General features: G+C 38.5%; 1 protein-coding gene across 4 annotated transcripts in view; it reads left to right on the top strand.

Moving 5' to 3' along the window:
- Astn2 (astrotactin 2) overlaps nt 1–26,467 on the top strand; it is an 888,234-nt gene that overhangs the window by 263,135 nt on the left and 598,632 nt on the right. For 2 of the 4 annotated variants that reach the window (XM_074051155.1, XM_074051156.1), the window contains exon 4: nt 2,517–2,669. The exons of 1 other annotated variant lie outside the window; for it this stretch is intronic. In XM_074051155.1, coding sequence (XP_073907256.1) covers nt 2,517–2,669 — 153 coding nt within the window. The remainder of the gene's footprint in view (nt 1–2,516; nt 2,670–26,467) is intronic. One more of the 4 variants, XM_074051153.1, reaches the window with a different exon arrangement.

Raw genomic sequence — 26,467 nt, forward strand, 5'->3', positions numbered from 1 at the left:
TAGCGAATTTTTGTGTCATGTATTAATTCTTCATAGCCATTGTTTCTATATGGCAGGCATTATGAAACATTTCCTTTGGATTTTTTTTTACCATTGTATTTAATTATGGACTAAATGTTTGTATCTCCCTCCCCAAATTCATGTATTGAAGCCATAATCCCCAATATGCCTTTTTTTTCTTGAAGCCTTCTTGGGCTACTGTAGGTGGCTACTATAAATTAGGTAGCTTAATGATTTTCTTACAGTTTTGGAGGCTGGAAGTCAATCAAAGTGTGGATGTGGTCAGTTCTTATGAGTGACCTCTTCCTGGCCTGCAGATGTTGCCTTCTCACTTTGCAGTCATATCACTTTTCCTCAGTGGGTATGCATGACAAGCACAAGTTCTCTCTCCATGTCTCTATCTGTTTGTCTGTCTATCTATCACTCTCTTTAGGGTCTGGCAATGTAGCCCAGGCTGGCCTCAGATTCCTGCCTCAGATTCCTGCCTCAGCCTTCCATGTGCTAGATCACAGGTGTGTGCAATTAAACCCAACTAGTGATGGCTTTTCTCCAAACACTCTTGAACAAAGGGATGGATAAATGGGGAGACATGTGAATGAATGAATATTAACATATCTATTGGAGTTCCTCCCTTTGAGGATTTCAGACCATGCTTGTTTTGAACTTTTGAGCACAGGTTAGCCCTCCTCTTATGATTCTAGCCAAATCACTCTTCTCTTTGTGTTTAGGGAATCAAACTGGGCATGATATTGCTTCTCAAAATCATATTGTAGCCTCTTGCTGGAGGGTTCTCCATCACAGGTTAGAGTTAGAAGCTAATGTTTGGAATTTCCTTGGATCACCTTCAATAGTCCTAATTGAGTTATCTGGGGTGACGACAGCAAGAGAGACAGGTGAGGAAGCTATAATGCCACCACATGGTTCATTTGCATTGTCAATTGTCTTTTTCTTAGCAATCAAAGATTCCTCCTGTGTCCCTGAAGATGGGGCTTCCCACAGAACCTAATATCCAAATCAGCCCTCCGGGTGTGACTAACCCTATAGACACATCTGTCTAAACTGATAAGCATTCCTGGGAAAACAGGAACTCCTTAGAAATGGGTGTTGGGATTTTCAGGAGCCTTCTTTGTCTAATTTGGTGAAACCACTTCAAAGTACAGGAGTCCTTGGTGCATGCCATCTTCTAACATCAGACATAGGTAGTTGACCTGAAGATATTTCCTACCCTCTGGAGACATGGAGGGAGAGCTCAGTTTGAAGATTTCAAAGTCAGAACTCACTTTGGGAATTTCTCAGAACAAAGGCACTTAGGCCATTTAGCACTTTCCCTTTTTCTTCTTTCTGGTTTTCTCTCCTGGCTTTTTATGTATTCTCTTTCCTTCTTTCTTAAGCCCTGCCATTGTTTTCTTTCCTTTGATCTTCTACCTTTTACTCTCTGCTTCCTGACCTCACTTTCTTCTTTCACTGGAATTTCCTACCAGTCTTAATTTTGAAGCATTGGAAATGTGGCTACTAACAAATCATTGGAAGGTGTTATTGTAGATGGAGCATCGGCCCAAAGGCTGAAAGGTTTGTCTCTACCAGCTTGGAGCAAGTTGTATGACTTGTTAGGAAGTCTCAGTTTCCACTCAATAAAATGGGGATGTAATGCTAAGTGATCTGCTTATCCACAATGCTGGAATTATATTTACTAAGATGGCCTGTGAACTTCACTGCCACTGTCTTGGTCTGAGCCACCATTGTCTCTGGCTGGCTTCTTTGCATTTCATTTCTGGCTTCCTTCCCTCCCTCCATTTGCATTCTCCCCACTCCAATTAGTAATTGGTAACAAATTAGCTTAATTTGAACATATCATTTTCCTCTTTAAATCCTTTCAGCAATAACACTTTGACATTAGGACAAAATCCAAATTCCTAAATGTGGTTTACAAGGTGTCTGTATCCTTCCCCCTTTTTGCATTTTTCCCATTGAGCCCACACTAAACTCCTTTCTCCTGTTCAAGAATTATGCTCCTTCAGGCTTCAAATCATCTCACTGGCTTCTCCTTCTGCCAAGGACATTCTCTTTCCAGATCTCACCAACCTCACACTGAATGACCTTCTCTGCTTCTTTCTCCTCATCTTTAAGATCTCCTTTAGGTATTGCCTCCTCAAGGCAGTCACCTTTCTAGATAGGTAAAATGACCCTTCTTGTTACTTCCCAAGAATAATGTATTTTCCTATCACAGAAGTGTTTCACAGTGTTGGAATTGCCTGGAGTTGTGTGCTACCAAACTAACAACTACTAGAAAAATGTCTAGTGTTTCTCTACCATATCCCAAGAGCCTAGGGCAGAGTGTAGAACATAGTATGTATGGAATACAGCTAACATTATATCTCTGCTTAGATCATGTCTTGTGGGTTTGTTTCTTCAATGGGTCAGGGAGGGAGTTTCAGAGACTCAAGGTGGCCAAGTCTAGTCTTCCAGGGGCTAAGGGTGAGCCAAGCCCTAACCTCAGCCCCATTGCCACCCTGTAGCAGCAGCCGAAGCAACACAGGAGACAGTGGAGTCCCTGATGCAGAAGTTCAAGGAGAGTTTCCGCGCTAACACGCCCATCGAGATCGGCCAGCTGCAGCCAGCCCCACGCAGTGCATCAGCAGGGAAGCGGAAGCGAAGGAGCAAGTCTCGAGGTAGGACCTCCTGGCACCTCCACCAGGAAGACAGCAGGCTGCCTCACAATCCCAGAGATCTTGGAACACCTTCTCTGCTTTTCTTTCTCTCTGATAAATCCTCCTGGAGATAGCTCACCTGTGCCACTCAGTGTAGAGCTAAACTCTCTGAGCCCTAGCTTCCTCATCTGAGGATGGGAATGGACCCTCCGAATTTAAAGTGATTGAGAAAATCAGAAAGAATAACTGGGAAGATTCTAGCACCAGGAACTGCAAACAGCAGACACTCTTTAAGTTGCTGTCACTCTAGAGAGTACAAGAGAGGCACAGCAGTCCCACATGACATCCTCCCCCACCATGCCTGGGAGCCAGGACTTGGAGCCCCAAGGACAGGAATTTGTACCCACTGAACACAGTAATTAGAACAAATTAAACAAAACTGCACTCAAATTTCAGTTTTCTACTGCTAACTAGCTCTGTTTCCTAGGCTCTCATTAGACTTCCCTGAGATGCTTCAGTGCCACAGAGTTGTCACAAAATCTTAGCACAATGCCCAGCATTTTATAAAAGCTGAACTTTTCCTCCTACTCATTCTCCTCTCCTCCTTCTTCTCTTTTTCTCTTCTGTTGTTGCTTCTGTTTGTTTATTTTGGTGGTAATGGGTTTAGAATTCAGGGCCTCAGTCTTTCTACACAGGTACTCTCCTACTTGAGCCATTCCACCAGTCCTCTTCTTCCTCTTCTTTTATCATCATCTTTTTCCTTGTCTATCCCCCATTCTGACTTTGTGTATGGAAGAAACCCACTCTTTATCACCTGATTTCGAAACCCTGTTTTTGTTTTTGTTTTTTTAATTTTCAGTACACTCAGTAGCCTCAAGCTGATTGCTCTTCTTGCCTCTCACTCCTCCTTCCTATGACTTGGTTCTGATTATACTATCCCTGTTGAGTATAAGTGTGTAGCACTTTCAGAAGCGTTTGGGCTTATGAACACGACATTCAAAGTTACATGGAGTTCTGAACTCTGCTATATCCTCTAAATCCATGTGCTCTGACCTCTGTGTTTCCTCTCATGTCATTTGCTCTGCATGAAATTCCCTGTCTGGTCCCTATAAATAATTTTTTTTGTCAGTACTGATGATTGAACTTAGAGCCTTGTGCTTGCTAGGCAGATGCTTTGCCACTTGAGCCATGCTCCTAGTCCTTTTTGCATTTAGTTATTTTTCATACAGGGTCTCATGTTTTTGCCCTGGCTGGCCTGGATTGTGATCCTCCTGCCTCCTGAATAGCTGGCATTATAGGTGTGAGCCACTGTGCCTCATCCCCTATAAATAATTTTTGCCATTTATTCACACTTAACTTATTCCAGGCAGAAATAGGGATTATATCCTATTTTATTTGATCTTCGGAGCCATTCTTGGAGGTAAGTATAATACTAATTCCCATTTTATAGATGATCTCACTGAGGCAGAAAGTGCTCCAGTAACCTCCCTAAGGGGACACCCTAGTAAGTGGGAGCCAGGGAATACTCACCAGTCTGAGATCCAAAACCTTTTTGCTTAGCTACATACAGTACTAGTGAAATAATACCTCTCTTTCCAAGTACTGGAATGGTACATCTCCATGAAGACATTGTTGATTGCCATAGTTACAATTCACTCTGAGTTATCCCAGGTTTTCCATGTAGATATATTAAGCACTTGTTTGATTTTTGTGTATTATAGCTTGCTTCTGTGTGGTCCATTCCTTAGCTGAGTTCTTTAAAGGTAGAAGGATTTATTGTTTGAATGATTTTTACATTTCTATGCCTAAACCAATACCTGACAGATGGAAGATGCTTGCTATTTGTTGAAAGGATATCTAGGTTTTTAATCCTGTGAAATTCCAAACAGATGGAAGTGATGGAGTACATGGGGGTAAAGAGAAGTTGCCCTGAAGTCAGAAAGCACAAGTTGCTAATCCCAGCATAATCACTTTCAACTTGTATGGCTTGGGACAGTCATTGGCCATCTTTGAGCCTCAGTCTTCCATTGCATAAAATGGTAGTCTTTACATTCGAAAATTGCTGTGAGAATCCGATGAAATGATGACAACATTCAGGCAGCATGTGTCAGGAACTAAATCAATGGTATCGTAGATTTTTTTGTTGGGTGGAGCATTCAGGGTCGCTTAAAATTTCCCTCGGCCTTACCCACCCATCTCCATTCCTTCAACATTCACCAAGAAATCTCCTCCAAAATCTCCCTTCAGTTACACACCTATAAATACACTTGAATCTAAGTCAGTAGTCTCCCTCTATTCACTGCTAATCTGACTTCATTTCTTAGCATTGTATCCTTATATTTTTCAAGAATATTAATTTTATGCACCTTAATTTTCTTAAGGAGCCTCTACTATGAAATATTTAGATGGTTTCTCATATTTCATCTTATAAGCAATACCGCATAGTAAGTTTTTTGCAGAAAATTTGGCCTCCATTTTGGAATCTGTCCATTTCACTCAGTTGTAGCAGAATTTCAGAGTGAAGTTATTAATGAATATTTATTATTTGACATAGATAGTGGTTAGATGTCAAATTATCTTAATTTTCAAGTTAGAAGGGGCCTCTGAACTAGAATCCATTTGTATCTCCTCGATGTATATAAAATGTATTCTCTCTTTCATTACCGTTACAACCACTGTCATTTCTCTTTACAACTATACTCTCTTTGTAATTTAGTCTCCCTCTAAGCAGCCAGAATAATTTTTTTAGAAACATAAGCCGGATAAGATCACCCTCCTGCTTAAAATCTTTTGGTAGTTTCCCATCCTCCTTAGAGCTATCCAAACTCTACAGCACAGCCTGCAGACCCTGTGCGATATGGATTTGGCTCCTGCCATCTTCCCTAATATCACTTGCTCTGCATTTTCTTGTGTTCCAGCCAAACTGGCTTTCTTCATGTTTCATGAACAGAGCTGACGGTTCCCTGTTTTAGAGCCTGAGAATTTGCTATTCCTTCTGCTTGCCATGTCTCTTTCTACACCTTCCCTTGCCCAGGACTGCTCTCCTAGCTGGCACCTTCTCATCTTTCCATTCTCAGCTCAAATGTCAGCTCCTCAGCACCATCTCCCTTGGCTACCCAATCAGAAGTTTTGCTCCTTTTCTACCCGATACTCCTGTTACACCAACCCCCCTTTTTTGAACAATTTTCATAGCAGTAGTCCAGTCTGCGATTATTTTTATGTCCTTACTTGTTTAGTATCTTCCTCACTTAAATATATATTTCATATTCATTAATCTAATGCATAGACAGTGCTTTATAAATATTTGGTGAACAAGTGGATGTATTAGTGTCAAAGATTACTGGACAGTGATGGTATCAAAGTTTCAAAGTTATGGTATAAGAGGAATCCATGCTGAACCAAAGCTTCCTGGTACTGACCTCAGAGGAATCCATTTTCCCCACAGACTTATTCACAAGTAGCAAATGTAGTGAGGTGCACATTTAATGCTATTAAATAATTATCAAAACAGTTCAACTGCATTGTACTTCTGATTTTGCTGCCACCATTGGATAAGGATTTTGCATGAGAGAAGTAAGGATGGTGTACATCAGCCTGCACTTCTACACTTGCTTACTACCAGTAATCAAGATTATCTTGAACAAAAGAATTACCTGGTCAAAACAAAGTTTTGAAAATTCTCTGCACTACCTCTTCCTCTTGGAGATTCCTGAATGGCTTTTAGCCTGCTAAAGTCTGGAAAACAGTGCTGCATTGTTTAACTGAGTGTCTGTGATACCATCTTGTCCACAGACTCTATATTTCCCCTGGAACATTTAGTAACATCCAGCAGAACTGAAGCATCTTCAGAAACATAATTTTAGAAATGCTCTATTACCCTTCAATGACCATCAAAAGTCCCTAATATGATAGTCTAAATCTCTAGTCTTTCACTGTCTTTCCCCTCCCTCTGCCACTGAGGTGGCTGTGGGCCTTCTAGCCCAAAGTGAGAGCACCTGGCCTCTCTCTGCTTCATTAGGCTCCATGCCCAGTCTGTGGTGCCCAGTGGTTTCCAGCAGATGGAATGGGTAACAGAGAACCAGTGTCACAGAATTGAGCACATGGTTAAAAGTAGCTCCAATGTGATTTCACAGCTATGGCTTCCTCCTGAGAGGTGGATATAAAGTGCACCATCTTTCATCAGACAGTGGAAGGCTAGTGGAGGACTTAATTGCTGCCTTCATGTTTGTGACAAGGTTTTATGAGGCATCTGTTAAGTAGCCACTCTCCAATGTTCCACAGGCAGTGAAAAGGAGGTGTTGGCATTCAAATAAGCAGAGGAGGATTTCTTTGAATATGAGGAAGAGCTTCCTCAAGCTCCTGAATTTTAGTTAATGGTTTTTAATAGTGGGACTTTGTAATTGAAATTTAATTCCTTCATTGGCTAACTGAATGATCTGAAGCAAATGAATAAGCTCTGCACATAGTCTCAGTTTTCTCTCCTGTAAAAGAGTGCTGATAATGCCAGCTCACATGTGTCTGTGGACTAATGCCTGACACACTATAAGGATTATCAGTGCCATTGAAGCCCTGACCATTTGGCCTCTAGAGCTTCACAAATCCATCCCTTATTTCCTGGACCATGGCTTCAGCTTTGGTTGAGGTGTCATTATCCTTCATCTGAATTCCTGCAGTCACCTCTTTATCCAGTCTTGTCACCCCACAAATCCATCTTCCACTCTGACAGTTGGAGTGATCTTTTGAAAACACACTAAATCTGACCATAGCACTGCACTGCCTGGAACATTTTCCTTATACTCTGTCACCTGTATTGGGAACTTCTCCAGCTCTTGAAGGCAAGTGAGAGAGAATACATACCCTAAGGGTCAACAACTCAAAAGACATGGCTCAGAAGGCCCAAATTCCTGGTTCCCATCTTTAATGAAAATCCATGCTATTCTTTTTTATTATATGTGCATGTTTATTTTAATGAATGTTATTTTATATTATTTTTCTCTTAAGTAATTTAACATTTTCTCAAGTACATAAGGTGATATTATATCCCAGGAAGAAGAACCATGATTAAGCTACTTAGTAAGAGCATGACAGTGGCACCTTCTTCAATGGGTTTCTTTAGGATTGAACAAGATAATGCCTGGAAAGCATCTAGGACAAATCAAGCAAAAGACATGCACTGAACATATCTGCTCTATTATTTTATTATTTGTTATTCTTCTCTACTATTATTATTACTCTTCTTTTAATCAGTATTATTACTCATAGAGATACCTTTACACAGTTTTAGAAGCATGAAATATAGAATGAAGCACACACTGTTTAATAGGGTTTAAAATTTACCATTGTCTGCTACACAAGGCTTCTTCCCAGCCTGGACTCCACCCTATTTCTGCCTCTAAGACCTAGGCACTGTATTCTTCAGCCTCCAACAAGGGGCCCATTTCTCCCTTCTCCAATATCAGTACTGAGTACTAACTATGCATTGTTTGAAAAACCTACCCTACAGACCACCCCCTTTTATCCAGGAAGAAAATTGTTTCTTACTTTCAAAATCCACCTGTGGAGTCTCCTTACCATACCTCAGTGAGCCACTCTTGTCTCTGAAAAATTGCAGTCTCAAAACTGTTCTTTATCTCAAGCCCTGTTTGCAGTACATCCTAAATACATGTGCACACATCTGTCACCTCTTCACCTCTTACATTTCCAGGATGGAAATAACAGTGACTTATGCTCTCTGTAGACCCAATGTCTAACAAAGTCCGATATAAGATAATCAGTGGCTGAATGGCAGCATCTATGGCTTACTGGATGGATGGATGGATGAAAGGAGGCAGTTGGGAGACTTATTGAATGACAAAGTAAATTAGATGTTGTATGGTCTACCGATGTGCCTACTATGCATATGGTGTGTTCTAGTACTGTGCTCATCCCACATGTTATTTCATTTGAAAGTTCTCAATAACCCCATAGTGGCTATCCTCATTCAACAAAGGAAGAAACTCAAGCTTATACACTTTAAGTGGCTTCTAGAAGATTACCCAATTAGTAGATTTTGGAGCTGTGAATTCAGAGCTCACATTTAAATTACCAAATGACTTGAGATCTACTCTCAGCTACCCTGGATAAGATCTTCAAGCTGTGAAATTATATCAACTTAGTGTTGTAACTAGAAGAAAGTGCTTCTAGTTTCTCTTATATTGGCATGTTTTTCTGTGTCATCAGTGCTGCTGTGAGAGTGTTAGGAGCTACAGTGTTTTGTAAGGAGATACATACCCTCTTCTGATCCAACATAGAGTCAGCACTGCCTCCATCAGGCTGTTTATGGTCCAAAGGAGCTCTTCAAATGTTCTGAGAAGCCCCCAGTGGTTATGACACTAGATCCTGCTATGTACATTTTTTAAGGCATTTACTCAACTTTTGTAGGATGCCATACATGCATAGGATATGCCACTCAGATCTCTGTCAACCAACACTTAATTATTTATTGAAAGAAGTAGAACACTAGCCATTCATAATACAATGAATACTTGGGGGTGGTGTGGGCTAGATTGGGATGTTTACTAAACTAGAAAAATAATTAAAGAAGGCTTCACAGAAAAGGTAATTCTTGAGTGATGCATAGATATTAATCAGGGAGAGAGGCTGGGAAGACATTGCTGGTAGAAGAAAGAAAATATGCAAATGCACATGGCATGAAACTATGCAATGCATTGTAGGAATATCTGGAGGAAAATATGAACCAGTAAGATGCTGGTGAGGTGAGAAGGCATCCAATACTCCCTCAGAACCAGACCGTGTACTAGGCTCCTATGTTTTCCAGCCATGGCCCCAAACTGTTGAAGACAGACAAATTCTGACTCCTTTATTCTTAGTAGATAAGCTCTAGTATGCTCTTTTATTATGGGACACTATCCCTAGGATACAAGCTTATATGCATGCATATTTTTTTCTTTTTATTAGTAAGTTGCTATAAATTATTCACTTAGAAGAAAATAGTCAGAAACATTAATGACTTTAAATTAGTTGTCTTAATGGGTTGTTGCTCTGTTTAAATATTGAACAAGCAGCCCCAGAATCTATCTTCATTTCTTTGGTCCCTATCTTAGGTACCCCTGTTCTTTTAGACCCTGTAGCAACTTTCTTTTACTACCAAGGAATTTTGTGCAGGGTTCAAGGAAGAAAACAAAGAAGTTATTAAAGCTTTGAGAAGTATGCATGACTTTCATCTGTGAAAAAAATGAAAAAATTTCATCAAGACAGTGTCCCCCTTGACAAAGGAAATTTTGACCCCAAATCATCAAAATGAAGAACAACTTAAACCATGAGATGATAGCAGGTGTTAAAAGGAAAACTGGATGTACTCCACCTACCTGGAGGCTAATGTATAATGAATGAAATAACCCTTCTTTTCTTTGCCCCTATGCTGCTTTTCCATTATCAATACCAAATACCAATACCAAAACTTGTTCTTTCTTCAAAACAAAACCTGAAAGCCACTTTCTCCATGAAGTCTTTTCATTTTTTTCCCAAATGAAAGTCATAAATACTTCCCCCAAGCTTTGATAACCTCTTTCCCTAGTTCCTTGAGCTATTTGTCATTTATTACCTTTTATAAGAGTCATTTGTATTCACTTCTTACCTTAATGAATAAGCTTAAGTGCAACAACTGTGTCTAGCCCGTGCTTGTGTTCCCACTGACTAGCATAGTTCCTGACAAATAGCAGATGCTCGATTAATACTTGATAAATAGATGCATGATTAATCAATCTGGCTACATGACTTTGGATAAGACTTTCCACTCTTCAGGCCTCAATGTCCTCATCTCACAGTATGTGTGACTTTCTGACAACATATTGATACTCTGAAGTCAGAGAGGTGTGAATTCATATCCTAGCTCTTCCATTGACTTGTTTAACTTTTGGAAATGACTTATGTGCTAAATCTCCATTAGCTAATGTGCAAATCACACAATCATACAATTGTTCTCATAGGGAGACTGGGAAGATTAGTGTTAATGTATGTAAAGTGCTTAGCAGGCTGCATTGAACATACTAAGTACCTAATAAATCTTTGTTGTTGTTAATTTGGAAAGCAAAGGTGATGGGCTAGATAATTTCCACAAATCTCTTCCAACTCAAATAATCTTGCAGTATAAATCTGATTGAGAAGCACTGCTATCTAATGAAAAATCAAGCAGTTGGAGTCAAAAACCATGGTTTAAACCAGACCCCAACCTTAAGTGTAATGGGTCTGTAGAAACTGCTACTGTCCTCAGATTCCATTTGCTATACCTAGGGATGTGATAATGCCTGACATTCTCTTTTATCAGGAGTATTGTGAGACTGTACTAAAATGCTTATGGAAATGCTCCTTTAAAGCCATGCTATAGATTAACTGCATCCTGGAATTAGAGCTCTGAAACCATGAAAGACAGGGAATGACATTCATCTTTGATCAGGAGGCCTTTTCCTTAGGTCTGACTTTCCCTCTTTTGATCATGGGTACCTAACAAAATAAGTGTCCAGAGACAGAACCAATACCAACGCAGTGGTCCCCAGATTGTGTTGGAATGAGGCATAAGTGAGCTAATCTGAAGTCAGAGCACATAGCTGTCTCCATAAATCATTCCTGATGTGTCATTCAGAGAAGTTTGCCATCCTGAAAGTGTCTGTCTCCTCCAGGCGGTTTTCTTTGTCTATCTAAAATATGTCAGAGAACACTCAGTCAATTCTGCCCGGCCTGACTGTTAGAAATGTAACCACAATTGGCCTTAGCAGAAGGCTTAGGACTAGGTCCTGGTGAAGGCCAATGACACAACTCTAGGATACTTCTTTTATCAAAATGGTACAATGCGGTGTCACTTAGTGTTGTTGTATAATAAGACACCTGGAAACTTACTGGCCTAAATCAATGGCCATTTAGTTAGCTCTTGATTCAAGTCAAGCATTTGGAATTGGTTCAGCTGGACAGTTTTATTCTGGTTGAGACAAGCTTAGCTGACCTTGCCCATGTACTTGTGGTCAGCTGCTACCCCCAGGCTGGTTCACGTGCTAGAAGATTCCAAGAAATGTATCTCAAGGTTGTCTGATCCAAACTGTTTATTGATGTGAAAATTATGGATGGGAGACTCATCACTGTCTCACAAAGAACCTAGCAGACCCAGGAATAGAATTCAAATCCCTTGACTTACAAATCATCCTCTTTTCATGCCATTTGAATATGTAAAATCATGTGGGCTGTATGACCTACACTAGAATTGACTGTTGGTGAATTTTGATGAAGTACATAGAAATTAGCAACTCTTGCTCTTTTCTAATTCAACTATAATCACATGGGTAAATTGCTTAGAAGATTACACAGAGAAGCTTAACATTTTCCCATGTTTGAGACAGATATGGTTAAACATTATGAGGCTATAGTGTAGAGTATCTGAGACATTAGCAGTTTTCAAGCTGTGCTCTAAATAGGTGCTTGGAGACAGGGTGTAGGGAAGTTGTTGCTGAGTATGTAAGGTTCTTCTATCAAGCACCTATTATTCTATATTTTATATTAGGCATCAATATTTTGGGTAAAATTCCCAATTGTGCATTGTGTGTGTGTGTGTGTGTGCTGTGTGTGTGTGTGTGTGTATGCTTATAGAACGAAAGCTCCCATTCCTACATAGAAAGAAAGTGGAAAGTGTAGTGAACCTTCAACAGCATGTTAGATGAAACTGACATAGGTCATTTTCCTCTTCTGTACCCACATACACATACAAAAAATGTTGGATAAAGTATATACTTTTTAAAAAATAAAAGCATATCTTTCAAAAGAGGAAAGTACCACCTTGGGTATAAGGAATAAGGATGTAGGTGTAAGAAATTACGCCAGGCTGTACATTTAGAAGCTGATGCCATGAGGACTCCAAGTGGGAGAAGTAAAGAGGAACCATGCATAAGGGGAAAAATGAAAGACGAGGTGATAGAAATAATTCCAACTCCCCAGAAAACACAAGTACGGTTTGCATACTAAAATTCAGAGACAGGTTATGTCAAACAAAATCCAGCCATATGCTGTTTATCAAAGTAGCTCTTCAAACATAAAGACATAAGGTTTGACAGTGAACAACAAGGAAAAAAAACCATTTAGACAAATGCTAATCAAATGAAGACATATAGAGAAATATTCATGTATGGCAAAATAGCTTACAACAATAAGAAAGTAATCCTTAGTAATAGAGTCATGAATTAATCATAAAAGCATATTTACATGTAATAACACAGCTTTAAAATTATTTTTAAAAATTACAAATACAATGATAAGTTAATATATAGTCAAAGTGATGTATTTTATAGAAAACTTTCTATTAGATCAAGTAGACAAAATAATAGTAATAATAATAAGGAAATCTCATTGAAAAGATTATCCGAACATATATAAAATTTTCCCCCAAGAATTTGAAGTTAGAAATTTTTTTTAAGAATTGAGAAGATGCTCTTCATTGATCTTGATGTCTTATTATCTCAATTGTCTGAGGGTGGTCCAATTTCCTAATAATTTTATTTTATTTTGAATGACTCTTTGCAACACATATTCATAAGTATAGTTTAATTTTTAACTCTTAAGCACATTTATTCCAAATCAGAGGTGGGGTTAAGGAGAAGCAAAGTATGTGAACTGGTTTTGATTTATTTTGGCTTTGGGTGGGAACTATTTTATGTGTGTAGAGGAGGAGGGAAAGGAGGTAAAAAGACCCTGTCCTGGGTCTCTAACCTGACTTCTATTCATTCTTTCACCTCAGTACATATGTACCACGCTAATACCTAGAACTGCAATGGAAAGCCAGACATGTGTGGTCCTCACCCCTGTGGGAGTCAAGGTATAGAGAAAAAAGCAGGAAGTCAGTCAATCACTCAAGCATTCAAGTTCAATGATTATAGAATATTATAAGCACATTAGAATAAATGGCCTTGTAGTTTTTGACTATGCCTGAAGTAAAACCAGTCATACTTCCTGTTCCTTTGCTATGACTGGAAACCATCACTGTCTATGACTTGTCCAGCAAAAATGAAATTATGGAATGCATGAATCCTGAAGCCAGGGTTTGGATTATTTTTATTTTGTTTCCTACATGGGAACATAGAGCTGCTAGAAAACAACAACAATTATTGGTCACCGATTTTGTGCCAATTTGATGTTCAGAGATCTGAAGTAAGTTGCACAAGCTGGCACAATAATTCAGAATGTAAACTTAGGTGTCCATTTCCAGTTTAACTCTGCCTATATGCAGCTTCTACCTCCAAGACTATGTTCACATAACCTCTGTGGAGTCTGTGTACATATACTGGCCTCAGAATGTGGAGTGAAATTTCAGCAGCAATGAAGGCAACAACAAAAAAAAGGGTCCTTTACTAAATACCCTAATTCTTCTAGTGGGATTTTTATTTGTTTTCTTGCCTAATTATTATTAAGAATATGCCATCTGTGTAAATTAGAGTTTATGATTTTATTGTAAGCTTTTGTGCAATTTAACTTGAAAGAAACTAACTTTTAATCTCATTCCATGATGGAAAATGTTGGTTTGATATACGAGGTCTAATTGTCCCCAACACGTGTTAAAAATCCAAATGTAGCTAAACATTAAGGTTAAATGATGATATCACAACTTACTTGGTTTGGATTTTACATCCAATTGAAAACACAAACCCCTCGCCTCATTAATCCTTTGCAATCCAATTTTTCCCCCTCTAAATGAAATGATCCTTTTGGGACACATTTATATCCTTTTAACAGCCGCCTGACAGTTCTGCTGATGGAGTTTGTATCCAACTTTGTTACTGGATAGTGACAACTTACCCTGACGGATATGTGTACATAATTATTCTCTCACAGTTAGATTTAATTAATGCTTACCCTCATCATGATCTTGCAGCTAGCAGGCTGTCTCCGCAGGAGCAGTTAATGGCAAAAGGATTTCCGTTTTAGCCAAGAGAGACTCCAAAAGGCTTTGTTAAACTTTTTTTTTTAAGATGTGTGTGTGAGTGTGTGTGTGTGTGGGGAAGATACATCCAAGTATGTTTAATTTGTTTCCTTTTCAAGTCAATGCCACATGTGAACAAATTCTACCTACATAGTGATGGGGTTGCTAAGCCCAATTTCAAGCCATAAGTATTGCTAATATGAGCTTCTCTGACAGACCACAAGGAAGATGTTTATGTTTTAATATTGTGGCTTAGATTCAAAGCACCCTGCTTTCACTTTGTTTTTGTCTCTATACAAAATGTGAATCTGTATATTTTTCTACCCATCTCCCCAGATGTCACTCAACAGTTAGTAATAAATCACTATATGAGAGAAGAGATAAAGGAAAAATGAAGGAGGAGATAAAGGGTGTGTGAAGATAAGATTTGGAAAGAGATTATTAGGAAGTTCATAATGAGAAGAGGGAGTGTGTACTTACAAAACCCCATTTAAGTGGGAATACTTTACAAATAATTTGTCCCACTCTATGTTTGTGAAATATTAATGTGACATTTACTTTTTATTACCGTAATGGCAATGCTGTGTATTTGTAGAGAGCTTAACAATTTTCAACAAATTTTCATGTCCATTATCTTAGGTGATCTTTGCAATAACACTGTGAAGTGAGCAGAGAAGCCTTCACAGATGAGTAGACTGAGGCTCAGAGATGTTGAACCACTTGCTCACAATTTCACAGCTAGAAAGTAAAAGAACCTGGCATTGTAGACACAGCTTCTGAACCCAAGTTGAACGTTGATTTCATTACTTCATGCCACCTCCCTTTAGGTTAGAAAATGCATATAGGAAAGATTTATGTGGGGGCTCAAATAGCAGTTCCTCCTAGCCTTCATTTTTCTTTGTAAGACATCAGGAGACTCTCAGCTAAAAGAGAGTCATATAATGCTACTTAATTAATTAATATGTCATATAATGCTACTTATTTTAATGATTATATATAATATTAATGATCATGATTGCTGTGAGTTGTTATGAGAGATCTTATCTAGCAAGAGCCCAGAGGCCTCCAGTAAAATGTGACCACGTCCAGATAGAAGGGAACACGTCCTTTCTCCTATACTATCAGACACTATTTAAAGGACTTGACCTTGAACCCCTAAAAGGTCTAAAATAAAGCGCAAATTAATCCAAGACTGTGGATTAGGAATTTAGAGAGTATCCCCTAGTACATATGAAAAAACATGCACTGGGATGCCCCACCAGCACTTAGTGGCAGATCAGACCCATTGGTTCTGGCTTATTGACTCCCAGTACTGATTTCTGTCCACTGTACAGTAGCTCTAACCTTAAGCTGGAAGAGGCCTCTGAGAAATCTCCTTTCAGATAAGTGAGAAACCGAGGCCTGGAGAAGGGGAGTGGCTAATCCAAAGTCATGTATTCTACTCAGAGAGGAATTGAGCCCCAAATCCTGTCTACTTAATTCCTACAAATTCAGTTCAATCAATAAATATGGCTTGGGTCTATGTTATGTGCCAAGTGTTGTTCTGCTTGTTGTCATTACATCTGCCTAACAAAGCACAGAGAAGCATATTATAGAGGCAGGAGGAAATAATATAGCTTCTCACTCTCCTTTGGCACTGTGTGTATCTAATGCCTAAGAAAGTCCACATCCAAATTTTACAAACTAACCATGGAGGAGAGGGCTGAGGAAAAGTGTATAGGGTTCCGTACAACTCTAATCACTGTCTCTTTTCTTTACTTACTTCCTAATATTTTTACTTTTCTGAGTTCCAGAAGAAAAATATTTGAATTGAGGGATAAGGGCTAAAAATACAGTCACTTATGTTTGGCCAGCACTTTATAATTTAGACACACTCACATCCTCTGTTGTCACTGTATTCTCATTTACCAAGAGCTTGCTATGTACCACATACCATGCCATTTTTCAATATTATCTCACTAAGTACTTAAATATCCCTGTAAATTTTATATCATTATTATTATTCCCACTTTGCAGATGAGAACATTGATACTCACAGAGCAAGATCATTCACTAAGTGTCTGATAGCTTATCAGCTTCTTTTGGAGCTTTGAATTATTAATCTGGTATCTGTTTTTTGGTGTGTGCTGTTCTGTATTATGTGTATGATCAAGAACAGCTTAAAAAAATTGAGGACTGCAAACTTTGTAAATAAGCTCTAGGGACCTAGATTGGTGATGATTGGTGTGGAGCATACTTGTGGCATGTGTCTGAACAGATAAAAGTGAAGAGGGTAATTGAAGAGTAGTCTTTGCCTCCTCCTCCATAAACCCACTATTGATAACCACAGCTAGGGCCACCTTGTTGGCTTCTTAAAGGCTTTGATTAAATTAGTGTTGAGCAAGCAAGGAGGATAATCTTCATCTTTTGTCAAAGCCTCTGACCAGTCAATCAAGACATGCACCCACATATATCTTACCTTGGCTCTCTTTTCTTTCCCCACAGAGTAAATAACTCTTCAATGTCCTGTCCATAGTGTACTATCCATTTTTAGCTTGTTTTCATTGAAAAATAATCATGACCTTATCCCTTTCTGCTCTAAGGAGAAGTAAAAGGTACCAGTGTTACATGGTGGATGACAAAGGGACCTGAGCCATTCGTGCACTTTATTTCTACTCTCTGCCCTTGCTTGGACCTAATCCTGAATGTGCCATCTCCATCTTATGATGGTACTCACACTCTGATCTTATGATGAGACTTGGTGAGTTTGACTGAACCAGACCATGGGATGTGATAGATCATGATGAGATCCTGTAGCATATCAGGAACTTTCCCCTCCTGCCTACTACATGTATTGCTCTCTCCTGTAAATGGTATAACCTTATTCCAAAAGCTTGGGGATCTGCATTGTGGGTGTCCTAACTGGCTCTTTCTATAAACTCCTCATAGTATCTATTTCTATCCGTAACTTACACTACAAGCTCCACTTGGTCATTTGGTACAAATGGCAGTGTTATTTGCACCATGGCCGAGTAGGTGCATGGTCTTTTCCTACTCTGTGATCCACTCAGAGCAGACAGCTTTTCCATGCTCATTGGAAAATGAGTCAGAGTTACCACATGTGTAACTTGCTGCCTTCAGAACCCAAAGAGGTCTACCAGACATTCTGCGTCCTTCCTGGAAGTACAAGGTATAATATGTAGCTCTTTCTTTTTCATTTTGATAGAAATGTATACAGTAGGCCACAAACTACTGGACCCTAAACTCTTTAGTGATGTGATGAACCCCCAGAACTTTGTAGGATTTAATCTTGTGTCTTGAAGAGCACATATCTTACCATATCCTTGAGTGTGCTTTCCCTCACTTGTTCATCTGTCACAATAAACATGATACATCAACATAGTGGACCAATGTGGTATTCTGTAAAATATCCAAGTGACCTGTGTCCCTCCAAACAATAACAGAGGGTATGTCAGCTAACATAACCCAGGACGAAATTGTAAGTTTGTTGTAGTACCTAGCCCACGTGCTGATCCTTCTTCCATACAGGAATGGAAAGAATATGTTTTCCAGATCAGTAGAAACAGGTATACTATATACCAAGGCCTTTTAATTAGCATATTATTGTTGTACTGGGGGTATATTGTGACATGTATAAAAGTGTTTATGATTTATCTTAGTTAAGTTCAACCTCTCCATCATTCTCCTTTGTCTCCTCTACTCCCTTTCTTAGCACAGTTTCAACAGGTTTTTGTTACTTGCTTGTAGCATGGGCACCATATCTGGCAGCTGGAATTGAGCCTACAATTTGCTCAGGTTTGTGAGTTATTATCCACCCTCAAAAGTATCTTTAAAGGCTTGGTAAGGCAGGTGCTACAGAAGGTGCAAGGTAAAGCCTATGAAGAATTAGGAGTTCCCTACATTAGTGCATATTTTAGGGTTCAGTTGCCTGTGAGATGCTACAGCATTCCTTGCAAAATAAAGGGGAAAAGTCTGAATTTTGAAGGGAAAAGACTTGTAAATTAAGTGTGAATATGATAGAGCCCCCCATTCCTATATTCTTAAAGTCTTTGAGAGTATCACTAATCACTTCCATTACTGTCAAGATGAGATACTGCTTTGGGTTTTTCTCTTGGCTGGTGATGGAAATGCTTACATTTGCAATCCCCAATGCGATGCTTTTATCACAGAGTCCAAGAAAACAAAAGAGGAATATTCTGCCCATGTCAGTGTGTGTTTGGAACTAGGAAAATGGCCATCCTTCTGTGAACTAGACCTAGGATAGGACCATATTCTATTACCTGGCAGGCCAGACATTTCCATACTTAGTGTGCATGGCTTGGGTCCCTGGATATCAGTGTCAGCTTGTATCCAACCACCTTTGAAATGTCTGCACATTCTGTTTTCTCCAGAGTATGCTTACCCAAATAAGTGGCCATAAAAGGGGCCATTACTGTATACACTTGTGGCAGGGGCGCAGCTTTCCACATGTGTACCCAAGCTTCCCATTCAGGTCTAAGAAATGGCTCAGGTCCAGAAATTGGGCATGTTGTAGACATTAGGCAACCATTACTGTCGTACTATGATGACTTCTTTTGCAGGAAGTTCTTAGAGTATGTGTAAGAAGGTAGAGTTTTCAGTCATTCACAAAGGGATATGGTAAAGTTTTCCCATGGACCATCACCTTATTCCATTCCAGAGTTTTGTATCTACCCTGTACTCAACAAGAGCCAACATATTTTGTAATTTTCAGCATTTCACAATTACATAATATCTCAATATGTATCATTTGCTTTAATATAAAATAATAGCTTTGACTGTGAGAGAATTACTTTTTCATATTCTAGTACTATTTTATCCATTCACCTCTATCTGGTGAATTCTACACACTGGAAATCCTCTGGATTAGAGGTATGACTCAAGTGGTAGAGTACCTGCTTTACATTCACAAAGCCCTGAGTTCAAACCCCAATCCCTCCAAAAAAGAAAAAGAAAGCTTTTAAAGTCAGATCCCAGAACTTTCCTACAAAATTTAGGGTAATATGCAATACCACAGTGGGTTCACATAATTTTTGTCAGTTTCTAGCCAATCCCTACCTTATCTTGTAAGCTAGGGATTAGAGCTTCTGTTTTTCATGCTAAATCTTTTTTAAAATAAAACTTTTATCTGAGTGTGGTGGTACATGCCTGTAATCTCAGCACTCAGGAAACTGAGTCAGGAGAATCATGAGTTTGAAGACTGCCTGCATTACGTAGTGAGTTCAAAGCCAGCTGAGCTACATAGTGAGACCCTGTGTCAAAACAAAACAATAACAAAAGTCTTTAAAATCTGTCAGAGGAGTAAATTATTCAAAATTGAGTGTAAGGAAAAGGTTGTGTTCAAAGCCAGTCTTCAAGCCATGTGCTTTCTAGCACTCATAAGGACTGAGGTGAGATTTGTAATTAACACTGGAGTAAAAAACTATGGAACCTGCAAATGAGAAAGTAGGGTCAGAGAGTTGGCAGAGGGAGGCAGAGACTTCTGGAGGTCACTCCTCAGTCCACTCCTCCTCAGAGCATGTGTAAAAAAGATCTCAGATCCTTAAGTTTCCTGTCCTAGCTACCACAAGTCTTGAAACTCTACTCTGTAAACCTGAAATAAATTCTTGGGCCCTGCAGAGCAGTTTGAGAAATAGCACATTATGTCTACTAAAATAAAACTCATTACTGTCATTTCCTTCTTGTCCCCAGAGAGTTCCTCATTTAAACAAACAGGTGAGTTTCTGAAAAGTGTGTATGTGTACAAGAGATTTACAAACCTCCATATAAATACTCTTCTCTTTTTGGTTGGGCCTGTAGAATGGATAATTTATAATTTTCCCTTCAGCCATTCAGCTTTGAACTTGCTGCTTTTTTCACAAGCAGTATCTTATCTTCTTATGCATTCAAGAAATATTCACTAAGTGCTTACCATATGCCAAGAACTAGACTAAGTACAAAGTGTGGTGTTGAAAGAGGATTCCTGATCCCCACAATGGTTGTAGTTTCATGTAAGAGAGAGACAAAATATGAAGATAGGACTTCTTCTCAGAGAGTTGTAAATACTACAATAATGTACAGAAAGGGACAGAGAGTGTTTGGGGTAGTAGAGGAAAATGTCTGTGATAGAATGGTCAGGGGAGACTTTTCTGAGGTGACATGTCTACCATGGTTGAAGTGTTCTCTCTCCTTCCAAGCAGGGAGAGAACAGAATTATGACCTTGAGGGCAGAGCAAGATTAATGTAATATATTTGATCCCCTTCCCTTATCCCCTTGTGAGTGTGGAACACTGTGTGAGGAAGGACAGTGAAAGATAAGGCTGGAGACATAGTGAAGGGCTACACAATTAGGAGCCAGTTGTGAATTTGGAGCATTTTTCTGAGATTAATGAGCAGCGATTGGGGACTCAAGAACAGGGGGTGGAATTGGTTTGATTTACATTTATAATACATGCTCCCTAGCTAATGTGTGTAGAACAGACGTTGGGAAGGTAAAAAAGTAGCAGCATGGAGGATGGCAGAAAGCTATGTCATAGTCAAAGAGAAAAAAGATGAAGTGTAATCTAAGGTTTCAGCTGTGGAGGTAATGAGAAATGATTGGCTTGAGGATGTGTTTTTAAGTGGAGACAATGGGACTGGGTATGGGTTGGCTATTTCCTAGGAGAGGAAGAAAGTTGTCAACAATGATTACCTTATTTTTATCTAAGCACGATTGGAGAAAGCATTTGCTAGGATGGAGGAGACTGCCAGAGTAGTCTGTTTAAGAGAAATGACCAAGAATTCTGACTTGGTCAATAATGGTCTCTCATCTAAACAGAACCTCTATGGGGAATATAGGGTTATTTTCCTTTCATATGATGATAAAACAGGAAAGTTAAATGATGTACCTGAAGCCATATGACAATGATAATAGAACCAGGGCAAGGTCCCCAGAATTCTGTCTTAGTTAATGACTCTTTCCATCTCATTGGCTTTCAACAACAATGAAGTTAGCTGACAGCTTTGTCCTCGTGGAGTGTGGGGAAAGGATATAAATTATGTTTTTTACATAACTGATTTAAAAGAGAAGATTTCACTTGCATTATTCTCTACTGCCCTGAGATACTGGGATCTTTGAGTGGGATCTTACATCCAAAGGCATGTGAAGTGCAGCTGGGATTCATTGTCATGTCTGAAGAAAGATGGAGTACAAAGTTCACTTGGAAAAGATGCTATTTTCTACTAGGATGTAAATATAGAAGGACTGAATGGGTGTGATATCTTTGGGGAAGTAAAAGGCAGTGTCTCAGTGCATGTACAATATTTCTGTTTGGAATTAACAGGCTAATAACTCAGCAAATAGAATAAAGAGAGAACATCTCTTCAAAACATCAGCAGCACCATGGGAGGAGCTTGTAAAATCTCCTTTTGCTTTATTTATTCTGGCTAATATTTGGTAGCACCTACTGCATGCCAGGTACCATACCAAGAGCCAAGGGAGAGAAAAAGCTCTTGCCCATATTTTGAGACATTATGGACAGAGGACTCTTATCACTCCCAATCGTTCCCTGTTCTTTCTTAAAACAGCTTTATTGACATAACTCTGGGTTTGTTTTTTCTTTCTTTTTCCTTTTTTTTTTTTAACTATGCTCTTTTTCCTCTCTTCCAGAGCTTTTAAAACCCTAAACTTGTCCAAGAAAGAAAAGAAAATGCGCAAATAACAAATTGAATTTGGTCTCTTTCACTTGGATCTGAGTTAATTAAGTGTGGCATTTATATAGAATCTTCATATGTCTGCCACAGAGAACAATGGACCTTACCCAGCTAAAGGGAAACTGAGGTTTCACACTCCCAATAGCTGCCCTCCCCACTTCATTACCTGCCTGAGGTCTTTGTTGTTTTGAAAAACCTCACTGTTATCACCACCATAAGTCATTCTAAAGCATTAAGTTACCATATTGCCCACAGAATAGTGTATCAGGAGAAGACACTGGAGCCGATGGTGAGTCAGCTCTTTTCTGTCATCTCCTGGACTTATGGCCTCACCCATCGGTAATAGGACCTTCTGCTTGTGTTATGGAATTATTAAGTGGACCTAATTAGATAATGAATAGGAAAGTGCTTATTTTGCTGTTGTAATGAACCTCCCAACTCCTACCAGTCTACCGACACACACTTTTTAAGACAATCATGATGATCTGGCAATCCAGAAATAACGTTACTGTCCATGGGACAGCCATCAGGCCGTGGAAGTCAGACAAATTCCTGAGAAGCCTGACTTGCTTTGAAATATGGGTTTCACAGTTTTAAAGTCAAGCTCCTAATCTTACCTCCCACTATCACCATTTTCTTATGCTTTTACTGTGCAAAATGAGAAATTTCTAATGAAATCTTATACCCTAGCTTAGCCCCCTGCCTTGATCATCCAAAGATTATTCAATTTAGCAGTTAACCTGGGCCCATTTTATAAAAGTTTTTGCTACTTTGTTTGTTTATTTGGTTGTTCTGTTCCTGTATGGACAGAAAAATGCATCAAAGACACTATAAGTGCCTCCAGCAGGCCTCAAAAGTGCGTGGTTTACCCAAGATTTACATAGGTCACGAGACACTCCTACTCTCTACATGGAAGTTCACATTATCATTCTCATCTCAATTTACTTCAGAGTTAAAGCAGATTCTCTTTTTGTCTTCTGTGTGATTATATTTCCTCTTTTCTCATGTGTGGCTACCCCACATACAACTCATCTCACATCCTGACAATTCTCTCTGCCGCCCCCTGGAGGCAGAAGAAACCCCTGCCATGTGTTCCCATAGCTCTTGCATCTACCTTTGTGGTGCCATTACCATAGTTCATTCTATTTGTTTTTTTGAGCACTTTTTCTACCCAAATATGAGTTCCTTGATTGGAGGGATTGTATATTATTAATGCTTAAATCACATAACACATAGTAGATATTGAACAAATGTGCTGAGTAAATGAAAGCAAATGTGCATAAAATAAAAGTCCTAATATTTGGTTGGTGCTCCAATCTTTGCAACATCCTTTGAATGAAGTATATCACTTAAGCCTTTCTCCATAGAGTAAATATCACTCCCATTTTGAGATGTGAGCCTTAGAATTTCAATAGGTCAGTGACTCACCCAAGGTCACTATTAATGGTGATTTTTGGTATATAACAAATTGTCCAAAACTTTGTTATTAAAAATAATCACTGTTTTCTTTTGTCCACAGTTCTGTGGGTCATGAATTCAGAAAGGACTCTAGTGGACAGTTCTTTCTTGGGGTTTCTCATGTGGTTATGGTCAAACGCCACATGGGACTGTACCCATTTGAAGTCATTGGAGACTCACCTGGGCTGGACCTCCAAAATGGTCCCACTCCTATGGCTGGCAGTTGCTGCTAGTTGTTGGTAAGGAGCTCCATTAGGTCTGTGACTCATTTCTTTCCAACAGATCTCTCTTTGGAGTCAGGCTTCATAGACAGGGCCTGGCTCCTCTCAGTGCAGCCCTCCAAGGAAAAGCTAGGTGACATTGCATAGGCTTTTCTGAACTTGCCTTGGAAAAGATAAAGCTCCACAATGTGGAGCTTTTGGTCAAAGCTGCAATTCAAAGATCAGAGATCTTCCCATCTCGATAAGAGGTATGTCAAATAATTTAGGTACTGTGTTTAAAACCACCAGAAAATTGCAGAACCAAGACTCAAACTCAGGTCTTCTCCATCCAGATCCAATGATGTTTTTGCTACTCCACTCTGGATATAAATATGATGAATTTTAAATACACAGAACAACTCAGAGTTAATATAGTGTATCAGTGAGGACTCAGTTCTCTTAAGAGCTAGAGGAAGAATTACTCTGCTAAAAACATAATTTTTGATAAATTATTTGAATTGACTGTATTCCAATTTCATGCCTGAAAGTTAGAAGATAAGTGAGAACACTCACCTCTTTGAGATTACCTTAAGTAAGACCACCAAGAAGAAAGTTGTTTAGTTGTTTTAGATTATATATTTTAGTTACATATGCCACTCCTAATCCAATAAATGTCATAGACTATTATTTAATGATTCATTTTCATTAAAGCTTGTAAAGTTTGCTAAAGTGCAAACAGAAAAATTAAAATTAAATCCCCCTGTCTTGGCCCCCTAAGTGCTGGGATTACAGGTTTGAACCACCACACTCAGTTGAGTTTTGTCTTTTGTAGAGCAAAATTTTTTATTTGTAAAGGATCTAATTTTTATATATATTTTTTTCTTTCACGGTTCTTGCATTTGGTTTCCTGTCTAAGATCTATCCTAAGGGCCACCAATATTTAAATTTTGCTCTATTTTTTTCCAATTTTATTGATATTTTTCTAAATGTAATTCTAAAATTAAGTTTATTAGGTATAACTTATATACAATAAACTGCATCAATTTTAAGTTTGCAATTCTGTGAGTTTTAGAGGGTGCATACATAAATGACCATTCACATCACTCCCAGAAGAATCCTTGGGATTTTTTATAGTGCCACTTTCTTCCCATCCACAACATCAGACAAGTGCAGCTCAATTTTTATGTTACTATAGATTGGATTTGCCTTTACTAATATTTCATATAAATGGAATCATATACTATGAACTTCTTTGTGTCTGACATCTTTCCTTCAGCACAATGATTCTGGTATTTATTCTTATTGCTATACATAACTGTAGCTCCTTTTAATTACCAAACAGTGTTTCACTATATGAAAATGTTCTATTTCTTATTTCATCTATTAACCTGTTGATGGACATTTGAATTGGTTCCAGTCTTTTTGCTACTGTGAATAAGTCTGCTATAAACATATGTCTTTATGTGTACATATGTTTTTATTTCTCTTGAGTAAATAACTATGAATGCAGTGTGGGGGTCATATGGTTGTTATTATGGGTTTAACATTTTTAGAAAACAGTTTCTCTCTATGTAAATGTATGCTGTGTGTTCTCATCAACATCATATGACAATTTTAAACACTCTAAAATATCAGAACTGGTCAGGCCAATTTTTTTCTCTTATTTAACTATTTTGACATTGTATGCTAGTAACTCATTGTGCTTCAATATGTGTTTTCCTGATGACGAAAGGGGTTGAAGATCTTGTCCTGTGCTTACTGGCATTCATATTTTTGAGGTATTTCCTCAGAACATTTGACTATTTTGTAATTGAGTTATATGGATTATATGTATTTTACATAAAAAATCCTTTGCAGATGCCTTTATTACAAACATTTTCCTCATTTTTATGATACAGAATCTTACTATGTAGCCCTGGCTGGCCTCAAACTTTCAATCCCCCTGTCTTGGCCCCCTAAGTGCTGGGATTACAGGTTTGAACCACCACACCCAGTTTAGTTTTGTCTTTGTAGAGCAAAATTTTTTATTTGTAAAGGATCTAATTTTTATAGATTTTTTTTTCTTTCACGGTTCTTGCATTTGGTTTCCTGTCTAAGATCTATCCTAAGGGCTATTCTAAAGTTGGAAAGATTTTTCCCTTTGTTTTCTTCTAGAAGGTTTATAGGTTTAACCTTTATATTTATGACCCATTTTGAGTTAAGATGTATATATATTATGAACTAACGGACTGTGTTCTTTTTTTTAACCATATGACTCTCCAGTACCAAGTGTTAAAAGAAGTTCTTTTAGCACCTTTATCAAACACCAATTGTGCATATTTCTGAACATTCAGTTCCACTTATTTGACCTTTATTTTAGTTCTTTAGCCAATAGCCAATATTACAACGCCTTGATTATTGTAGTTTTATGGTTTTTCTTGAAAACAAATATTGTTAAGTCCTTCAAGTTTATTTTATTTTAAAATTGCTTTGGTACTGTAAACTTTTTTGTACTTCTATATACATTGTAGCATCAT

The sequence above is a fragment of the Castor canadensis genome, chromosome 13, assembly GCF_047511655.1.
Source record: "Castor canadensis chromosome 13, mCasCan1.hap1v2, whole genome shotgun sequence".
NCBI lineage: Eukaryota > Metazoa > Chordata > Mammalia > Rodentia > Castoridae > Castor > Castor canadensis.